Source organism: Rhopalosiphum maidis, chromosome 4, assembly GCF_003676215.2.
Source record: "Rhopalosiphum maidis isolate BTI-1 chromosome 4, ASM367621v3, whole genome shotgun sequence".
NCBI lineage: Eukaryota > Metazoa > Arthropoda > Insecta > Hemiptera > Aphididae > Rhopalosiphum > Rhopalosiphum maidis.
The window spans coordinates 3,696,596-3,718,172 of NC_040880.1; the positions used below are offsets into that span (position 1 = coordinate 3,696,596).

The 21,577-nt window shown below is 27.6% G+C and overlaps 2 protein-coding genes and 1 long non-coding RNA gene across 3 annotated transcripts; 1 reads left to right on the forward strand and 2 right to left on the reverse strand.

Annotated features, from left to right (window-relative positions):
• Window positions 1-2,583: 2,583 nt before the first annotated feature.
• LOC113557014 lies at window positions 2,584-8,862 on the forward strand. Its single transcript, XR_003405567.1, has 2 exons — window positions 2,584-2,741; window positions 5,955-8,862. It is a non-coding gene; the product is annotated as an uncharacterized LOC113557014 (long non-coding RNA).
• Window positions 8,863-14,913: 6,051 nt separating this feature from the next.
• LOC113547939 (acyl-CoA-binding domain-containing protein 1-like) lies at window positions 14,914-15,690 on the reverse strand. Its single transcript, XM_026948538.1, has one exon. It carries the CDS (start codon window positions 15,661-15,663, stop codon window positions 14,974-14,976), a length of 690 nt encoding a protein of 229 aa, XP_026804339.1. The 5' UTR covers window positions 15,664-15,690; the 3' UTR covers window positions 14,914-14,973.
• Window positions 15,388-16,124, reverse strand: LOC113547940 (SRA stem-loop-interacting RNA-binding protein, mitochondrial-like). The gene has a single exon (XM_026948539.1). The coding sequence runs from the start codon at window positions 15,992-15,994 to the stop codon at window positions 15,746-15,748; it is 249 nt and encodes an 82-aa protein (XP_026804340.1). The 5' UTR covers window positions 15,995-16,124; the 3' UTR covers window positions 15,388-15,745.
• Between the last annotated feature and the right edge of the window lie 5,453 nt (window positions 16,125-21,577).

A 21,577-nucleotide genomic window follows, 5' to 3' on the forward strand; every position in this document is an offset into this window, starting at 1 on the left:
CGGTTCTGGTATTTTGTTTTCAGTCATTATGTGCGCAGTATAATTTTCTATAGTTAATTGCTTCAAAAACGTTTTAATGTTATAATTTCTACATTATTCTGAGAATTTAATAATAACTAAACGTGTATTAATAAAAGCCTTGTCACTTAAACACGACTGATGCGGATTACGCGCATTAAACTTTACACGTAAACGCGTATTATATACGGATACGCGTTAAAAACTGATGAAAAACATAGGCTGTGCATGAGGAAGGTAGATATAGGCAGGTGAGTAGGCACTTTCGTAGTCTCGTTTAAAATCCTTGGCCCGATTCGTGCTGTTGCTCTGACGGTGTAAACGAATAACTTGTCGCACGTTTATATAATTATTTATCGAAACCGTCATAATATTTAATAAAATATTATAATATTATGTAGAATCAAGGAATGAAAATATGGTTTATGTATGATATATATATATATCACAATCGTAAACCACATAATAATAGTAGGCATCGTAGTATAATAATTAAAAACATCGTATAGGTACGCTCAAAACGTTTGGCGATGACCTTATTCGTCATACGGTGTGTATACCTACATTATATATTATAATATATGCTCTGAACGATTTGTGTCGGGTGATTTTCGTTTGCGGCGTCGTATTATATGGTGTTATAATATAATTAGATACAGTATGATTAAGCATGCTCACCCCCATTTTTTCTACATAATAATGAATTTATTTAAATTCTGACTTGGATTTTTCAAGTATAATAATTAAGGCCCTTGTACTTATCAATTGTTATATAATTTTTATACCCAGCGATACAAACATCGTTTTGTCAAATAAAAACCAATCTCTTTAACTGAAAATTCATATTCCTTAAGGTAAGACCTACTTAAAAATCTTTAAACATCAGAAAATGAATCAATAAATTGGTAAAATTAAAAAGGGGGGGGGGTGTGATCCCATTTGTTAAATCGCCTTTTATACACTTGTAATGTATAGCTAGTATAACGCACTCAATACCGACTACCCATAAAACGGTTTCTACGGCCAATCGTAAAGAAAGCCGTTTTTTTTTTAAATTTATTGCTTAAATCCTGTTTGGAATACAGTTTGGACCACGTCGTTGTTACCAAAATATCTGTCGCTAGACGCTAGAGTGGTTATCGGTTGATTATTAACAAAACGAAAATTATTATTACTTATTGTTCGTGAACGCGTGTCTCGGTCACTGCTCGGCAATAAATACTCGGTAAAGTATAATAATAATATACTAATAATATACCTTTCCGGTCGTCCCCGCGTGTCGGTCGCGAGCTGTACAAATAGACGCACACGCACACACTTCTACGCACACATACCTATATACTTGAACGTGTACAGGACAACGAGATTTATAAACGCCCCAGGGGCGTTTGATCGTGCTGTTTATATATATATATATATTGTATTTATACGTTGTGTACCGCGATGACGGCTTTCTCCGTTGCGCGGGGTCAAAAACACTGTTTTGTATTTGAGCAAAAACAAACGGGTCGGCTTTCGTTTGCGGCACATTCGCGCCCATAGGTTCGTGATATATAAATTGATACAATACTACTATGCTGATTGGCCGAAATGTGCGTCCGAAAAAAACTACGCTTCTTTTAATGGTGTGCCGAGATTATTATCATATTCGGGTAAGATTTTTCTGTGTTTCGTCGTATACCTATATTGTAATATACCATATTTTTTTTTTATCGAAGAGAAGAAAAACAATCTGTACACACGTGTACAATAAGTTATTATGATATTATCAAAGTATTATACATTCGTTGAATCGTTTTATAGGGGAAATCCCCCTCAAGGATACAATTTAATGGCATAGTATTCGATGTAAGTTTCGTATGAAATTCTCATAGGTTTAACGTAGTTTTGCAGTTTTTATTTGTGGGCGGAGTGTGAAGGCACATATCATACCACAGGACACAAGTAATAGTATAAGAACATATAAATACGAAACGTCGAAACGTTATATTTTGAAACGTTTGAATGTCGGAGGATTTAGCCGGTTGCACATCTGAATACTATAGGATCGATATTATGATATCTCAACGTACGATAATTCAATGTAACAATAAAGTCCCGATAATATAATGATATAATAATATGCACACCGCGCACGACTTCGATCGAGTGCGGCTACGTTACTATAGTATATAGTAACTATACCTATTATGCGCTGGTTTGCAGCGCGATATAGATATACATATGCATACGTTTCATTAGCCACGTTTATTGATTCCTTTCGTTTTCGTTATGTCTTGTTTACGAATATAGATATCCAAAGGTTCGCCCAAGACCAGGGTGCCGGACGGTTCGCCGACCCGGTCGACGGGCGGTGACGTGAACAACAACGGTCCCACCAAGTGCCTGAACGGTGCGTGCGGCGGTTACGGTCCGTCGTCGGCCGGCAGCGGGGGCGGAGGTGCCGGCGACGGCCCGGCAGCGCAGCCACGGCGAGTCCAGGTCACCGCCAAAATACTGTTCGGCTCGGTGAACGCCATATCGACGATGAAGCAGAACGACAAGCTGCACAGGAAGAAATCGCAATGACCGTCGTGCGCGCCGCTGCGACATGAGCAGCGACGACGACGACCTGTAGCGCACCATCACCGTCCGCCGCCACAGCCGCCGACTTGGGTCCAACGACGGAGGCAGCACCACACAGCGGCCCGCGACGCGGTTTCCGGCGGCGGGACGACCATGAGGTTTGATATTATCGTTTGTCTATATAAAAGAAAAGAAAAAAATCATACCATAATCATAGACGTATTATATATGATTATAAATATATTTTATACAATTTTTTAATCGTTTTTCATATGCAATAATAATAATATGGAAAAACCTCTAGTTTATATTATTGCTACCGTTGATTTATTATTTTAACGTGGTTCCGATCAGTCTCAGTCGACTGCGTTGTTGTGTGCGGGTATCTACATGTCCTATGCTGCCAAAAACATATAAGACGGCGTTTTGTATAGGCATTTTATGTACATCCGTGAGTTCCAATGACTCGTACTAGTAATCAATGATGATAATACTTGCATACTTGCAATGCTCTGAGAAACCGAGTTGATTCCAAAATATTAGATTTTTTAGTGTTATACAAGTACAAAGGACTTACCAATATTGATATTTATATTTTTTTAATTCATGAATTTGTCTATAGAAAATATATAGATTTCATCAATACGTTCTCGTCGTGTATATGTTCGTTCTATAAAAATTATAAATTTTTCACCGTCAAAAATTCGTTGAAACTAAAAAAAATCTCACGCCAAATTAAATCTGAAACAATACAATGGTGAAAAATAAACATTTCTTTTTCTAACCGATTAAATATACATTTATTTTTGGGTTATTTCACAACAATTGGTATAAAACATTTACCATAGTTTTGACTTTTTGAGAGTGTTTAAATTTCTATATATATATATATATATATTGGTTTGCACACATTAAATGAATATCGTAAAGATATTATTGTTAATTACGAAAAACTTAATGGCGAGTAGGTACCTACACCTAATGACGTTATGTATAATGCACACACACACACACCAATACAAATATTATTTAGTATAATATACTTTAATGAGTATATATTATATATTGAATAACGACGGTCGTTAAGAGAAAAAGAAAAAATTATTTCTACGGGTTAATATTACGAGTGAAAGGCAATTACGACCGTCTTTTCTATGTTGACGGGAAAATCCAACACGGAAAACCGACAGAAAATTCGTCGTTGTCTACAACAGCAGCCGCACGTTTACAATATATATATATTTATAATATTATCCCGAACAACCGGATGATGGTGGCCGTCTATATAAATAACACGCGTGCACGCGTATAATAGAAAGTCACGATATAATGTCACCGTTAAATGATTTTTAGATCATTTATATTTCGTGCGTGCATCCGCCACCCGTCGTCGTCAAAACGATTTGAACGCGCGCTGGTTAACGATTTCAACTTTCACGGCTCATTTGAATATCAATTAAAAATCTCGCGAATGTCACGCCTCGAGAGCGCATATCGCGCACGGCACCGGTCCGTTTGCCGTTCGGCTGCTGCAGTGTGTCTATAATATATAATAGTATGCGTGTATACATATATATATATATATATAACGTATATACGGTTATTATTATTTATTCGTCAACTGGAGCGTGTATCATATAGACACATGCGTACCTGCCTGCCTACCAATACGTAAATACGGTTGCGGTGAGAGAAAGTCCGCCATCGTTATCGGGCAAGTTTAAAAAATAAATAAAATTCCCACAGTAATAATATGCGCAGGTACATGACATAATCCGTAGAGGATGCAATGCTGCTTGACCGTTTTTTTTTCTTTTTTTTTTTATTCGAAATCGTTTCTCTTTCGTTTCCAACGCGAGGAGAGAATAATACAAATATAGATGCGTATTATACGTAGGCATTAACGCGTATTATGTATAAGTATAGTACTTAAGTACATAAGTACCTATACATACTATCTGTTAGATTCTTTAATATAAGGACACCCCTGCACTCTAACCATATAAGTTGTCCATAACACTGTGTCTATGCAGTCTATTTTCAAACCACGTATGGGTGATGGGAAATTATTTAATTCACATAATAAAAATATGTATATTAAGTTAATATAACTGAAGTTACATAAGTATGCATATCAAAAATCGGAATATCATTCGAATAAGAGTATATTATATTTCTATAAACATCATTATGCGTATAGACATTGTACACGTCGAGTTTTTTTTTTTTAGTAAAGCACAATAATATGTTATATTAATAGTGAATTTCGAATAACATAAACAATAACTGAACATTTAATGAATGATTAGTAAATTTACATATAGTCCATTAGATATCTTAAACATGAATTAGTGGCCCATGGTTGGTCCGTTAAGTTTTAGTGAACCGTTTTAAGTTAACCAATTCTGTATGCAACTGCATAACATTGTATTTAGAAATACAAGTACATCGTATATGTGAAACCGTTTCAAATCGTCAAAATCTGTAGTTTCCATAGAATTCTGCGTCTCTATTTAAATAGTATCATTGTTATTATAGTGCTGCAGTATTATACTCGATATAAAACCATAGTGCTAAGAAAACGTATAAAAGGTATTAGATTTTCATCACGGCCGCGTTTTATTGACTTTCTCTGCCAACTATATTTCTACCTGCACAATATTATATTTAAAACACTACGTCAACGTGCTACGTATTTTGTGTGATCTGTTCCGTGGGTAGGCAGCACGCGCGCGTGTGTGTATGTGTGCAGTATTTCTCTAAAGTTCTTTGGGTTCGCACATACCATATATATCATATTATCATAGTGAAATCAGAAGCGCGCACTTTTTTCAATGTTTACGCATTGGTGTGCACTATGTGATATAATATATCCATTAATTTTCTTTCTTGTCTCTCTCTCTCTCTCTCTCTCTCTCTCTCTCTCTCTCTCTTTCTCTCCTCTCTTCTTTTCGTGTCTTGACGGGTGTGAAATTTGACGTTTCACGATTTCTCTGCTTTCTTCCGTCATCGCTCGTTAAAACGAAAGACGACAAATAAGAAAATAATGAGGAAAAAAATGCGTATACGAAATTAGCATGTATATAAAACACCAGCGGGTGGGTTTGCCGTCGCATTCAGTCGTCACCATTCATCGACGCTGCGGCGGTTACGGCAGCTGCTCAGTCGAGATTAGTATATATTGTCCTAATTATCATTTATAATAATAACAATAAATGGTTATTGGACGAAAATACTAATTAAACTAAATAATAATATATTGTCTACTGCAGATACTGGTCGCGAACTCACGGTGTGAATTTTTTATAGTCATTATAACAAAAGTGTTTTGAGTTTTATGTGTGTTGTTAAATGTTGATTTTGTTTTACAGTTTTGAAACGCCCTGAAAATCGCAACAGTCTCGCTAAGTCCTTTCGCTGTACACAACTACATGGACCAAATGGGATTTTCATATATTTTCAAAAACAAACATAACTCATTTTATTTCTTAATAAATTGTTCGAATAATATAAAATATATATATGATGTATATAATATGGACATCATATGAAGGTATGTAACATTTCGCTCTTCTATCGATTATCATCGATTTATATATGACGAGGTACTGCAGTTCAACATTACTTCGTACAAAAAAAAATAGTCAGCAACTACGATCTTTTCGATAGCTAATTCTACGATATTGTAAATAACTTATTTATTCGGTTAATATTTTTAGTTAATCCATTAATTACGAATTTAAAAATATAAAAATAAATTATTTTAAATTATGTAACGAAATTTTACTATATTTAAACATAATATATAATTTATATCAAAAACGCGTAGCTATATTGTATCTTAAATCACTTGCTAAGGTGCACATCATGTAGATAAATTATTGTTTTTTTTTTTTTTTAAACGTGGCTGTGATAAAATAATTTTTTGCGATCCCTATACTTTTTTTCCTTGGGTTTTATCTAAAATGTTGTCTAACAAATACCGTGGGACCTACAACTACAGGGCCAGCAATTAACTTTTTATTGGAAAAAATGCATAGTTGAAATATAAATTTATTGTTTTTCAATATACTATAATTATTTCCTATTTATATTATTTTACTACTACAGCATATTATGCAAACATTCAACTTAACTTTACTAACAAAAATGATTTTTCGTTGAAACTGTACTATAACATTATAGTGAATTATAAATATACAATAAATAACTTTTACGTGTGCTTAATACTTTTGTATATGAACTTATACTATGATAATACATGAACCATACGGATTTTTATTTTAGAAAAACGTATCTATTAACATAACTGCACATAGCAGATACATTAATTTACTTTACACGTACTTGTTGTATAAATCACTATATGTTTTTTTAAATTATTGTGTCTATATAGATTAATTTATACAAATAAACTCAATTTTTTATACATACACAACTTATATATACGTGACGACTATACGTGACTTTATGACTATTATATTATATACTATTATTACTACTGTACTACTGTAAAATATATAAACAATATCATACTATAATTTATTATACTTTACTTCTATACATATTGTATGACAATTGACGATGTCAATAGTTTTACATGACTATAGTATTAGATTTAAAACCATATTGTACCAACCAATTTAACTTTAAATACAACAATTCAAATGTAAGTCTCAATTTAAACATATAGGTAATATGGTGACAATCTATATATAAACACAAACTTGAGTACTCGACATACACCTACGCTCGAATTAAATAGAAATATATAACTTCACATACCACATTACCTAAGTACTGCTAATATACATTATATAAAATATCCATAATAATTGATCACAATAATTATTTTATGGATATTTATGTATATTCTATTTATATTCAACCTTTAACCTTTAACCTGTTCACAAAATCAACGACTACGTTCAGAACTCTTTTGAAAAAGATTTATAACGTACATTTTCTAAACTAATAACGATGAAATGTATATACAATTTACTACATATTTTACATGCACTTCTACGTATACCTATACAAATATGGATGATCTGTATGGCGGCTGCACTTAACAAGTTTACATTAACATAATTTATATTTATAATCACTATGTAATTATATATATTTGTTATAATTAGTATAAGAAGACCACGATCAATTGTAATAGCATTATTGCACGCTTTTACAGTAAGTTTATTCTATGTACGTGGTTTGTCCCGAAAACGATGATTCATCAAGCGATAAGCATGATCATCTTTATTTACCGTCTTTTCTTATAGTAATTCATTTATATAATTATTCTACTATAATACATCTATATTTACCTACAACATTATGCCTTTACATAGTTATATAGAATTCGGCAGTTCGTGTACACACGCGTCAATGTTAATTTACTGACTTTGAAATTTCACTTTGGGCTTTCACTTAGATCCCAGTTCCCCCTTCCGACCGGGTATAGAACGCAAAAATGAAAACTTAGATAGAAAGTGGGTCGCAAGGTCATTAACATGTGCAAGTAGATCTCCACATAAGCCATTTTTATCAATTTAAAACATGCCTATATGCTATATGGTATAATACATACCTCTATTGCATATATAAAAATTAATATACATTTCGCGTATCTAACCTATTATAATATTTCAATGAGTCGATTTTTCAACTCATTGTACCTAATATTATATTGTCTGATCGGACTTTCCCATCATAATAAGTATCATATGCAGTCAGGCGTCATTCATAAGTTCACTCAAACAATGTATCAAGCATATTGATTATTCATTGTCTATGATATAAATCTCGCTTAAACGATTTGTAATTTTAGGAATTTCGTACAAATGAAAACCACCCTAATATACGCATATATTATAAATATTATAATCTTTAAAAAAATAATATTATATTATTAAAGATACTATCGTCAAATTGGTACAAAATTACAAAAATCTTGTTGGCTCTATATCAACAAGATTATTTCAAATCTAACATAGTTTTTTATCAATATGATTGTGTTTTTTCGGTGTAATCTGTTTTAGACGTTCACCACGCAGACACCGAACGGAAGAATACAAACGCGTATACCAGGTACATTATACTTACACGACTTAACTATGCAAGTTCTTTGACTATTGCACAGCAACATAAACTGAACGAAATAAACGCACATATCACATCCAATTATTTCTAGTTTTAACATTTACAACTGATTTTACGACTAACAGCGATTACTTATATTATATTTATGTAAATCATAAAATACAAATATATACAGAAACATTTTGACTCTATTTCATCATTAAACACTCATATCACATTTGTGTCGAAAATATATTGTTTTTAGCAATAATATTCTTCACAAATTTGAGGTAATTTTAAAACTATTCATAGTTTTCAAGCTAATGAATGTTTACTGATAAAATAATTTATGCATCACCCATCACCCTGTAAATTATTATATATATATATGTATGTCACACGTACTGGACACACAAACACGGCTATACGTATATAACTTACATTTAAATATTTTATAACATAAACAAAAAACAAAACATTACTATTTACTAATAAATAATGATATATCAATAGGTATATTATATAATTTATATAGTTGAATAAATAGATACTTACGTAATTTTTATTTTATATACCTATAGACACTATAATTATACTTATAAATCTGTATATCTACTATCTGACAGTAAGATCTGAATAATACCTCTAAAACTGCTACTGTTACTAAATTAAATCAAAGACAATTTAGGTAGATACCTGCATATTATTGTGTCTAATATTGAAAAAATGGTAGGTATCGATTAATTTTTCAATTATTTTTGTTATTGGTAGGTACCTACATTTTTAAGTTTTCTATAAATTATTTTTATTTTATAATATATATAACTACTTATTTAACTCGACTACTCAACGATAATTTGACATATATTAATAAAAAAACATACGACACTCAACTATATTTAAATACTTTACAACAAACTTTGTACTTTACAAAAATACAACAATTTATTATTATTATTTATTACTTCACAAACTATTAAGTATTATACAAGACTACAAATTAACAACCTGAAAAAATAAACACAATAAAACACATATCTTCAACACATAGGTACATATTATAATAATACTTATTATTATCTAAAGTCTAAACATAACATTTTAACTTTATTCGACTAACGAGGACAAACGGTTCAACACACTATATTATCCTTTAGTTATTATAATAGTGTCTTTCTAAAAGGAATTTTTAAATTAAATTGTTCTTCCTTTTTGTATTTTCAAATCAAGACAATATTTCTAATGCAAAATATTATGTAGATACTTATAGTACCTATGTATATGAAATATAAGTATCTATAAAAAATCTATAAAGCACTTTTAATTGTGTTTACAATTCGCGAAAATGTATAAATGATTTGGTAACTATTGAACTATTTAAACTACTCATACTCGTACCTACTTAATTGCTCTAGACCAGTGAAACATCTGTATACTATTAGAAGTAGTCAAGTAGGTACTAACAAGTAACAACAGACACACATCATCATTTATTATTTAGATATATGATTATACCATACCAGACAATTATAAATTATAAAGTTGACAATTTGACAACTACTACTATCTAATGCCTACCTAACAACCAACATAATATTACCTATACTATTGACTAACCAACCTATGCAGTTAGAAGTTAGTACCTACCTACCTACGTTCAATTTATAGTAGGTACCTATAAACTTATGAAAATAGGCAGTATCAAATTATTTAGAAAAGCTTAAAAATAAAATCAAATACAAAAATTATAACATATTTTTAAACAATACTTATTGTTTAAAAATTATGTATTGACGTATGACAGAAATTTCGTCTATTACAGTTATGTAGATAGGTACTTAGGTACCTATTTGTACCTACAGATTTTAAAGTTGGAGTTTTTTAATGGCAACTAATATTTAATTCTTATTAATACAATCGATTTAAAGTAAGACATAAAATAATTAAAATATACTCAACAACTAAGTTTACAGCTTACAACATAGAAACATAACATTAAAAAAACGGTTATTGATTTTAATAATTATAAGTTACCTACCTATTATGTTATAAAATGTAAATGTGTGTAGGTAGGTTATAACTGATAAGGTTTATAAAATAGTTAGTGTTATTTTAAGTCCAAAGACAATACTTAATTACACTACAGATGTTTTATTTTGTACAAGAATATACATTATATTATGTATGTAAAAACAAGACATACCTACCTAATATTACTATACCTAGATACTACAATAGTACAGTCTACACTTATACTATGCCTATTACCTAAACCTACCCAATAAACGGCTAAATTATACACGTAAAACAAATATTTTAACTAGCTGTACCTATGGTATAATTATTACACTTTATATTTGTACTTGAATTAACAAATAAACATAACACAATTTGTATAAGTATCCACTGACTACAGTAGTATATTACAGAACTTACACAGACATTTTTATTTTAACTGGAAATTAAATACAATTTAGGTATAGCCGTATAGATGCAAATAAGAATAATACACTTTTAATGAGCAATTTACCTACTACCTATATTTGTTGAATTCACATAAGTACAAACACTACAAACTACAAACTAGTATTGACTAGTCCTACAAGGAAATAAAGGAAGTATTAGGTTCTAAAAAAATAAAACATACAACTTGACTATTAAACGCATTCACAATTAACAGACACTCAACTCAACAGAAAAACTAACAAATTTATACTTTTTATGTTTCTATCTGCCAAGTTGATTAATAGGTACATTAGTTGAGTACCATAGGCTAAGTACATATACTTCAGTCTACAAATTAAACTTAACTTTTAAAGATAACTATAAACAATATAAATCAAATATAACTATAAACATTTTTTTTAATTAAATTTAGCAATTTAATTAAAATTATTGATTTTTATATAAGTTAGTAAATGATATAAATCACAAATATCTACTTAAAAAGAATACCATAAGCACCAAATAGTTAATATTATTTATTTTATTTTTGTTTAAATAATAACTTAAAAAATTAAATAGGAATAATAATGAGTTAACAATGACTAGATAGATTCCTAAGTATAACATACATTGCTACAAACAAACAAGCATATATTATTTTATAATATATACATACAAACAAGCAAACATAAAATAATATATATTATACATAAGTACCTACTTACATTAATTCATTTAAAACTACATACAACCAACTACATACATACTACAAAAATATATACATACATACATACATATATACATACAAACATACATACATACATACATACATACATACATACATATATACATACAAACATACATACATACATACATACATACATACATACATACATACATACAAACATATATATTTTATGCATATTTATATAATAAGAAAATACATTAATTCATATATAACTACTTACAACTATACATACTACATAAATATATACATACATACTACATACATGCATACATACATTCATACATATACATACATACATATGTACAAACAAACATATATATATATATATATTTATGTAATAAGTATATACATTAATTCATATATAACTACTTACAAGTTACAACCATACATACATACATACATACATACATACATACATACATACATACAAACATAATATATACATAAGTAAAAACATAGATACTTCTATACATAATACATACATGCAAATTCTACATATTATAATTTATTATATAATAAAAGTAGGTACTTATAACCTAACTTAAAAAGATAGGAACTCTTAACTTGACTACTTATGGATACCTAATGAGATAATAATATTTACAATGAAACTACTTTAATACTTAGTTTATACTATATACAAGATAGTCAAGATACAATAACTAACATGTCTACTGAGTCAAAAATATATTTTGATCTATTTGTAAATCGTAGATATATTAATGTCTATGCTATAACCTTAGTCAGTATATATTACTATAATGCAAATACCATTATAAATAATACATTTATTATAATATTTTAACAAACTTTGACGGTAATAAAAAAACATTTACATATAGTACATACATATTGTTTGATAGAATATTTTACATTACAAATATAAAAAAAAAAATTTCTAGCTCTGTCAAACAATATTACTTTAACATTTTCTATAGACTATACATACCTTTACGATATCCTTATTTCAGAATCATTTATTAACGTAAAAATAAACATAATAGGCACAAACATACAAGGTTTGTAATACAACGTTCCTTTTTTTTCATTTTAAACTAACAGCAAGAAAAACTATTTTTAATCTCTACAACTCGATCTTGACAACCTAACTTTATAAGACAACTAACAATACTATTATTACTTATATTTTATTGAAAACTATGTACATTGGATACATTGATAGGTATATAATATACTTTGACTAAATACATATACATTAGTACAACTGTACAAGTACTACATTACAATACATCAAGCTAGGAACTTGAATAACTAAAACATTACATTGAAAAGAAACACGGTGATTGTATAATATATTTTAATATTAATCACAATTTGTACTTTTTTATTTAACTATAAAATATTATTCAAAACATCTGAAATAATAAAAATTATAAAAATCAAAATATTAAAACCTACTTACCATTATTATTTACAAAATTAATAATGTGACCTCTAAATCATAATAAACACTGCCTTGTGACTATAATACCTATCCATTGACATTTAAACACGAATTGCCTACAATATTAACATTAATATTATTCCAGATTTAAATATTTAATACATCATTTTTAATTAACTATCACAACACATAATTTTAAATTGAATTTGTTTCAAACAGTCATGTACTACTACCTACCTAACATAACTTTATTTCACATTGTTGTATGAAATAATCCCAAGTTGTAGGTACTCGATAATTTAATACATATTTTGTTTTACATCCAAAATTAAAATATATTATATTATGTGGTTTATTATAAATTTAATTAATGCTTTAATAAATTTTTTTGGTTTGGTAAAACAAATACAGTTTACATTTAATAGTTGTTATTATTGGACATAGGCCATTTTACTGAAACACAATTCATATTTAATTGAACAATAACTAACTTTTATTGTATACAGACTTATTAAATAAGGTGTTTTATTTTGTAATTATACCAAACAAATAAAAATGTATATAATTCTAACAAAAATAATCCAGATAACGAACAATACAAAACAATCACCATAACACTTCATTTCACAAAGTTAGTGATTTAACTTAACTTGGTAGGTACATTTCTCACAGCCGTGCAAAGCGGGAGCAATTGGGCAGCAAAAAGCCCTTAAAGCCCCCCATGACCGCCAATGATTAGGGGCGCCTAATTTAATTGCCCTGTGGATCACTGATGGTTAGCACGGCACTGACACTTCTATATATTTTTTGCCAATTTATATTGGATAATTTAATACCACCTATATAATGTATCCAATTACAACCTACCTATGTATTACAATTAACAAATTTACAAATAAAAGTTAAAATGCTGGCCATTAATATAGAACAGTTTATTTTTTTGTTAACAAAAATTTTGTTTGTGAATGTTTAACTAGTTTTAAACATTAACTTGATTGATTAGCAAAATACTAACAAATATACCTACTTAATATTAATCAATGTAAATGTTTATATTTATTTAGATTATAATATAATACTATTATAATATACTAAATTTTTACTGCCTATTTTATATAAACTTTTTTTTTAAACAGAAAATGGAAAAATTATTTTTAAGTTTAATTTGTAAGCAAATACATATTTACTGATTCAAACAAAATTAATATTTAAGTAATAAGATTTTAGTTTATTGACTATTGTAAACCTATATAGTATATTGTGAATTTTATAAGTATTATTCATATAATTTTTTTTTAGTCTCACTTTCAGGGTATTATTGTCAAATAAAAAACATTGAAACCTAATATTATAATCATTTAAAGTATAGGTAAGAATGTAAGATACCTAAAAAATGGAAAATGGAAAATGGTGTGGTTTGTACCAACATTGTGTATTTTAACTAATTTTTTTATTATTATATGTAACTTTATTGATCTTTTTATATATTCTTATATTGAGGTTATAATTTTTTGAAATTATTTATTATGTATTGTTATTTATTTGATGAAAATAAAAAAAAACATTTAAAATATAAATAAAATTATTTTAATTTATTTATTTTATAAAACATACAATAAACACTACATTTTATTTTTACTTGACATTATTTTTAACTTGGTTTTAACATATTGAAATTTAATTATATACAATTAATCGTGTATAAACATAAGATTTAATTTATTGATAATAGTAATTTTAATTTTTCATCCGTACACATTTCTAAAGGAGTAATTCCATCTTCATCTTCAATATTTATTCTTGCGCCCTTACTAACCAAATATTTGCAAATTTCTTCATGTCCACAAGAAGCAGCATAATGTAAAGCTGTTTGGCGTGTATTGTCTTGAAAATTAACATCAGCTGAATGATTTTCCACCAAAAATTTCAAAATATCGAAATCTCCACGATCTGCAGCCCAATGGATTGGTGCCATTCCCATACTATCATTAACATTTATGTTGCCTATAAAAGTCTTTATTTTGTTTAAGTCTCCATCTTTAACCCAATCACTAATGGTTTTTTCGTTTTCTGAAAGTGGTTTTTCATCATTGACAAATGTACTAACTGTTACCCATCCAGTTTTTTCTGTTTCAAAGTTTGGATTAATAGATGTTACTAAATTTATATATGATGTCATAGCTTCTTCTTTGGTCATTGTACCCAATTCAGACCAGGCATACCATTTTTTACGACCTTTTAGGTCAAATATCGAAGGTTTTGGTTGAGTACATGTACCTACCAATGCTTGCTTATAAAACCCATACAATTTAAGCTGCACGTCAACATCGGATAAATTAGATCCAGAAATATATGAGACAGCTTTATCAAACCGAGCAGATAAATTTTCAAAATTAAAATCCATTACTTAAACTATATATTATACTAATAGGTCTATTATACAAAAAAAAAAAAAAAAACAGGAATTTTACTTTCGACAACAGTTATTAAGAACCAGCTGTTTTGAGAACCAATGTTTGCCCGTCTAATTCATGTTTATTATTGTTTAAAACATTTTCGTATCCACCTGGTGTAGAAAACTGAACAAATCCATAACCCTTTGATAAACCAGTAGAATGATCGAACAAGACGTCTGCGGAAGCAACGTGGCCGAATGATGCAAAATATTTACGGAGTTCTCGGCTACTAACTGTCCACGGCAAATTTCCAACGAAAAATTTGGTCAATTTTGACATTTTATGTAAAAAAATTAACTTAAAACGATGAATAAGCTTTGCAAAAACTGTTTTTGCTAAAAAGAGCACGTTTTTTTTACCTCAAGGTAATCAAGCGATACGCCGATGCCCGATAGTGCAGTAACTAATAGCCATATTTCAGCGATAAAATCTAGTCTTTGCTGATAACAAAATAATAACATCTGTTTCTGAAACGCAAAGAGGTTATGTACAAAAAATATTTATAATTTAAATTCACAACATAATACAAAATGTTTATAGAGGTGCCTAAACTCACGAATATAGACAGTAGATACTATACCAAGCCCTTATACGATGGGGGGGGGAGTTCAACCCCCTCAGAAATTCTTAAAGGAAATTATTTTTTATCATTAAAATAATAATAAAATAATGTATTTTTAATTTATGTACCCATTATTATTATAAATATTTTAACCTCGAAAATTGATCCTGAATACGTGCTTGCACTAGTTGCAATATAGGTACATCTCATAGAGTAATACTCTATGATACATTTATATAGTCATATAGACATATAGTATTAGTATAGATTAATATAATCGTCCTATTAATTGAATTAACTCTTGTCATTAAGTTGTCTCTTTGTATTTAATAACATAAATTTTACTAATACTATACTAATTATTAGAATCATTAGATCACGAATTGAACTTGAAAATCAAAAGTTAAGATATAATTAAATTTAAATTTAGATATGAAAATATTACGCTTTTTAATAATTATTTATTAACATTACACTAAATCTCTAGTTATTAATAACAGTATATATTGTAATCTAATTTCAGATGAAAGGTCTGAACTTATTTAACTTTTTTATAATCAAGAGTAATACAAGATAAAAATTCAAAAGTACAAATCATTCTTGGTCTACTTATATTAGGAGTTTTTAAATACTCATAATCAAAAATAATTATCTAACCTGTTTAGTGTTTAATATTGACAATTTTTATTATTTTTATATGGTTCAAAAAAATATTAGTTGTAGGCATTTGAAACATTCCAGTATTTGAACTCCACTATTACTTAAATTATTATTACTTTAAAACAAGATTCCTCACGTTGTACTTAATAGGCAATTTAAAATGGTCTAAAACTCTAAAAACATCATTTTTTTTTTTATAAACGTTTGAAGTTCGAATTATAACATTTTTCTTTGGTTTTAATTTTATCTTTTTTATCATCGCCTTGGAATTTATATACCTTACCTTTATATATAATAATTTTGAATAAATATTTTTAATGAATTCACATTATATTTTGTGACATAATTTGTCATTTATAAGTGATAAATGACAATATAAGTATAATATTAAAATATTAAATATTTACCAATAAGATAATTAGTATTCAACAATCCTTATATTATCAGTGCTTTTGTAAAAACCACTTAGTTGTTACAAATCCTACAATTAATACATTTAGGTACGAGTACGACACAACATCGATGATTGTATAATATTATTTACAAAATTGCACCTGCGGAAATTTAACAAAACTAATTATACATGTGTAATCAAATAATGTATACCTATTATATAGGTTATAACTTATAGGTATATTGTATAATTCGGTTAATGGATCATTTTTTTCATTTGAACAAAATTACTGTAATAATTATGATATCTCAGAAAACCATGTTTAATTTGTTATTTAATAAGATATACCTAGTTACCTACTACCGTCTACACTTTACAATAAAGATAATACAATATATACCTAAATACCTACTTATACATAATATCATGATCAACGATTTATTCCTGGAAACATCGTACACGACGGGTACAGTATTACAGTGGTTAAATTGTATTGTAGATATCTCTCTCTGGCCACCAGAAACAACAGTTTCAGTCGCGTTTACTAGTTTACATTGTTTAAACGAATTGAGGGAATCGCACATTATATAAAAGAGATACCCCATAATATTTATAGTTTAATGACATTAAACCCGCATTTTTGTACAGCTTTTGTTTGTCATAAGCAAAACTTTCCCAAGAATACCAAACTTATTAACTGAATTCAAACTCTTACTAAGGAGTTAGAAATTAAAAATTTCGGATTAAAACGAAAAATACTCACTTTTATAGTTGTCTATTAAACATTTATATTTACTTAGTTTAATAATGTTATATTATAATGATAACATTTAAAGGCAAGCATACACACAAGCCATGTAAATGCCTAAACATAACATGCCACATATTTTTAAACGCACCGATTTCTATGTACCTATACTATTCTTGTAGTATGATATTCATAACAATACGAACAAGTCATCCAACTGCTATTCTCCATGACAATAGTGTTTCTAAAAAATAAAAAGCAATCGTATTCGATTTTTGTTAAACTTGAACGAATTCGAGCTCCAATACTCATTTATTAGGTACCTATACATATGTTATATTGTATTACGTACATGTATATAGCTCTTTCCTAATGTATATAATTTTTAAAATAATATGAAGATTAATTAATAATAATACATGAGCAATTACCTATTAAGTACTAGGGTAAGGAAAATCTACTCGGTACTCGCATCGAAATAATATTTAAGTTAATATAATACAGTGAAACCTTTAAGGCTTTGAATAGTGGACACTCTCGGTCAGAGGGTGTAAAAATTGTTGAAATTAATAAAAGATAAATGGGTTAAAGAAAAAAATATGCACATTCATATAGATTTAATTAGTTTTTTAACAATATTGACAAATTAAATTAAATATAAACGAATAATACTGTTAATATTTAAAAAATATAATATAATATTAATAATATAACACCCAATTTCTATATAAAAAAATTAAAAGATAAAATATCTGGGTGGGAATGTGTCGAGTAGACCATTGTAATGGATATGTTCAATTTAAATTCATTGTTATAATGTTATATCATTTTATATGAAATTTTGGAAAATGAACAACTTATAAAGAATTTTATATTCTATTTTCAAGCATCCAAAAAAATGTTTAAAGAAAAAAGATAGAAAATCCCAAATTTCTATAAAAAGATAAAAAAAAATATTTAGAAAATTATTTCATATGTTAGAAATGTTAACATAAATATTTTGTGAAAATTTTAAATAGGTATTACAAATACGGTTATTTGTGTTTAAGTACAATACTAAAAAAAAGAAAATCAATTTTGTTGAACACTAATTTTGTGTAAAAATTTCCATTATTCCTGTTTTTTTTTTTTTTTTTAAATAAGCATCCGTTATTTAGAGAGTTTGCTATTCGAAGAATTGCCCCGTCCCCAAGAAATCATCCACTACTGGGAGGTGTCCGTTAGGGGAAGTTTCACTGTTAATATATAAATATTAATAATAAGCAAACTAGGCTATTTTAAATACAACCGACGATTTTGCATGTGTTTTGAAAGATATATGTAACTAAAGACGGATGTATAACAAGCAGTACGCGATCTTTGGTAGATCCTCTAAGGTAAGTACTGCTGATATAAAGTAATTATCAGGTATCACAAATATAAAAATTATTTTATTTTACATTTTCTGAATGATATAAATATAATATAATGAATATTCATAACTTCAATATTAAAACATAATATGAAAGTTTTAAGATAAAATATACCTATTGATATAATTATACAGTATGTTATTAATTATAATTATAATAAAAGTATTTTTGTAGGTATTACTGCCATTTATTATACCTATATTATAAAATGTATATTATAAATTATAATAATTAGTATTAGTATTTTTAAATTAACTAACTATACTATAAAGGAATTAAGTGTTTTTATTTTTCTTTAGTTAAAAAAATATAAGTAAATGATTTGAAATAATAAACTTTTTCTGATTTCGTTCAAACATTGCAATAAAGGTATCATATTATAGACTTGTGGAACATAAGCTTTTACTTAGATAAATCTATAATATACATATAGTAAACCATATAATATAAAATTGTACTTTTATATTTTTGAACTTCAATAGTTCTTCTAGGTAATTCCATATCGGTTTACCCACGAGCCACGATAAACATTCTTGGAGTGAAATATTATTTTTAACGTGCATTTATCTACTTAGGTATAAAATAAATCTTTTAAAAATAATAATGGTTACACAATTAAAATAGATCAAACGCATAAAATCGCTAATATATCCATTAAAAAACTTGCCTTTTATTCGTAAGCGTTATTTAAAATCAAATACTTTAAAAAGTTTAGAGTGTGAATAAAATTAGAAAGCGCTGTAATATCTATAATATATTTAAATGGTTTTTACAGTCTTCTAGTAGAAAAAAAAATATTATCATTAACAATATTTAATATTATTTTTGTTTTTTCATTAGCTTTTAACAAGTAATTATAAATTATTATAGCTCAAAAATTTAACTTATTTTAACTTTGATTTAAAAAAATTTGTGACGTGCAATTTTCTATATTTTATTTTAAATAAGTTTTTTTTTTTATCAAAACGTTTAAAACGTATGTCGCTATAAAATATATTTTATTATTACTTATTTGTTCATATTTTGTTTCAAATACTCAATACTCACTAAAAAAATAATAATATAATATAGGTACCTACTACCTAACCATAATATTATTATGGATCTAGAAATAAATTAAATTATAATCTTAACTAAGCTTTATATATTTGAAAAATATAGGTTCTTATTGTTCGGATATTATTATGCAATTAAATTAAGCTTAAGCGTCTTTTCTTTAAACCATATATTATTTACGTTTTGTTGAACTAAATAGATTCAAAAATGTAGATAATAGCGTTAATAATTAATACGTATAACATATTAACATCGTATATTCGTACATCTTAGATCATATTATTATGTACCTACATATTATTTAAATTAGCATGTATCAATGAGTTATAAAACTTGAATAAGTTTAATTATACTTTATACCGTTACCATATTTTAGAATAACGTTCAGTCACCTAAAAGTAATGATGAACTTTATTCAGTGGGAGAATTTTGGTGATTGATGAGTACAGAATTATATTGTTTGAAAAATTATTAAATCAGTTAATAATATAGTGGAGCATAAGTATTCAGTTGTAAATAATTAATTATTGATATCTCCTGAATACTCATTTTGATCATAGCGTCATATAGAATACAGACATAATCATATGTATCATATTATGATACATAATAATATAATAGTTCCATATATAATAATCAGTTTAAACTTAAAAGTTCTAGACCTACTTAACTTAACAATAACATCAAATTACGAGCAAAAGTGTATTCATAAATAAATAATGGTGGAGAGGCACAAATAACTAAATAATTATAAGCATTTAATAAAATAAATAAATTATAGATAGGGTCAACGTATGTCTCTCCTCCAACGATTACTAGTTAGTAGTGTACTTTTTACCTAACCATCCCTAGTTAGTATCCAGAGTATCTATTTTTCTATTATATCTCGTCAGTATCGGACTAATATTATAATCGTAACATAATATATAGACCAACTAGACTTATACTAAACCAAGTTGAATGTTGAATCATGCTGTGACTCCTCAATACTAAATTATAATATTAGTGTTGTACAATTTTTTGAGTAAAA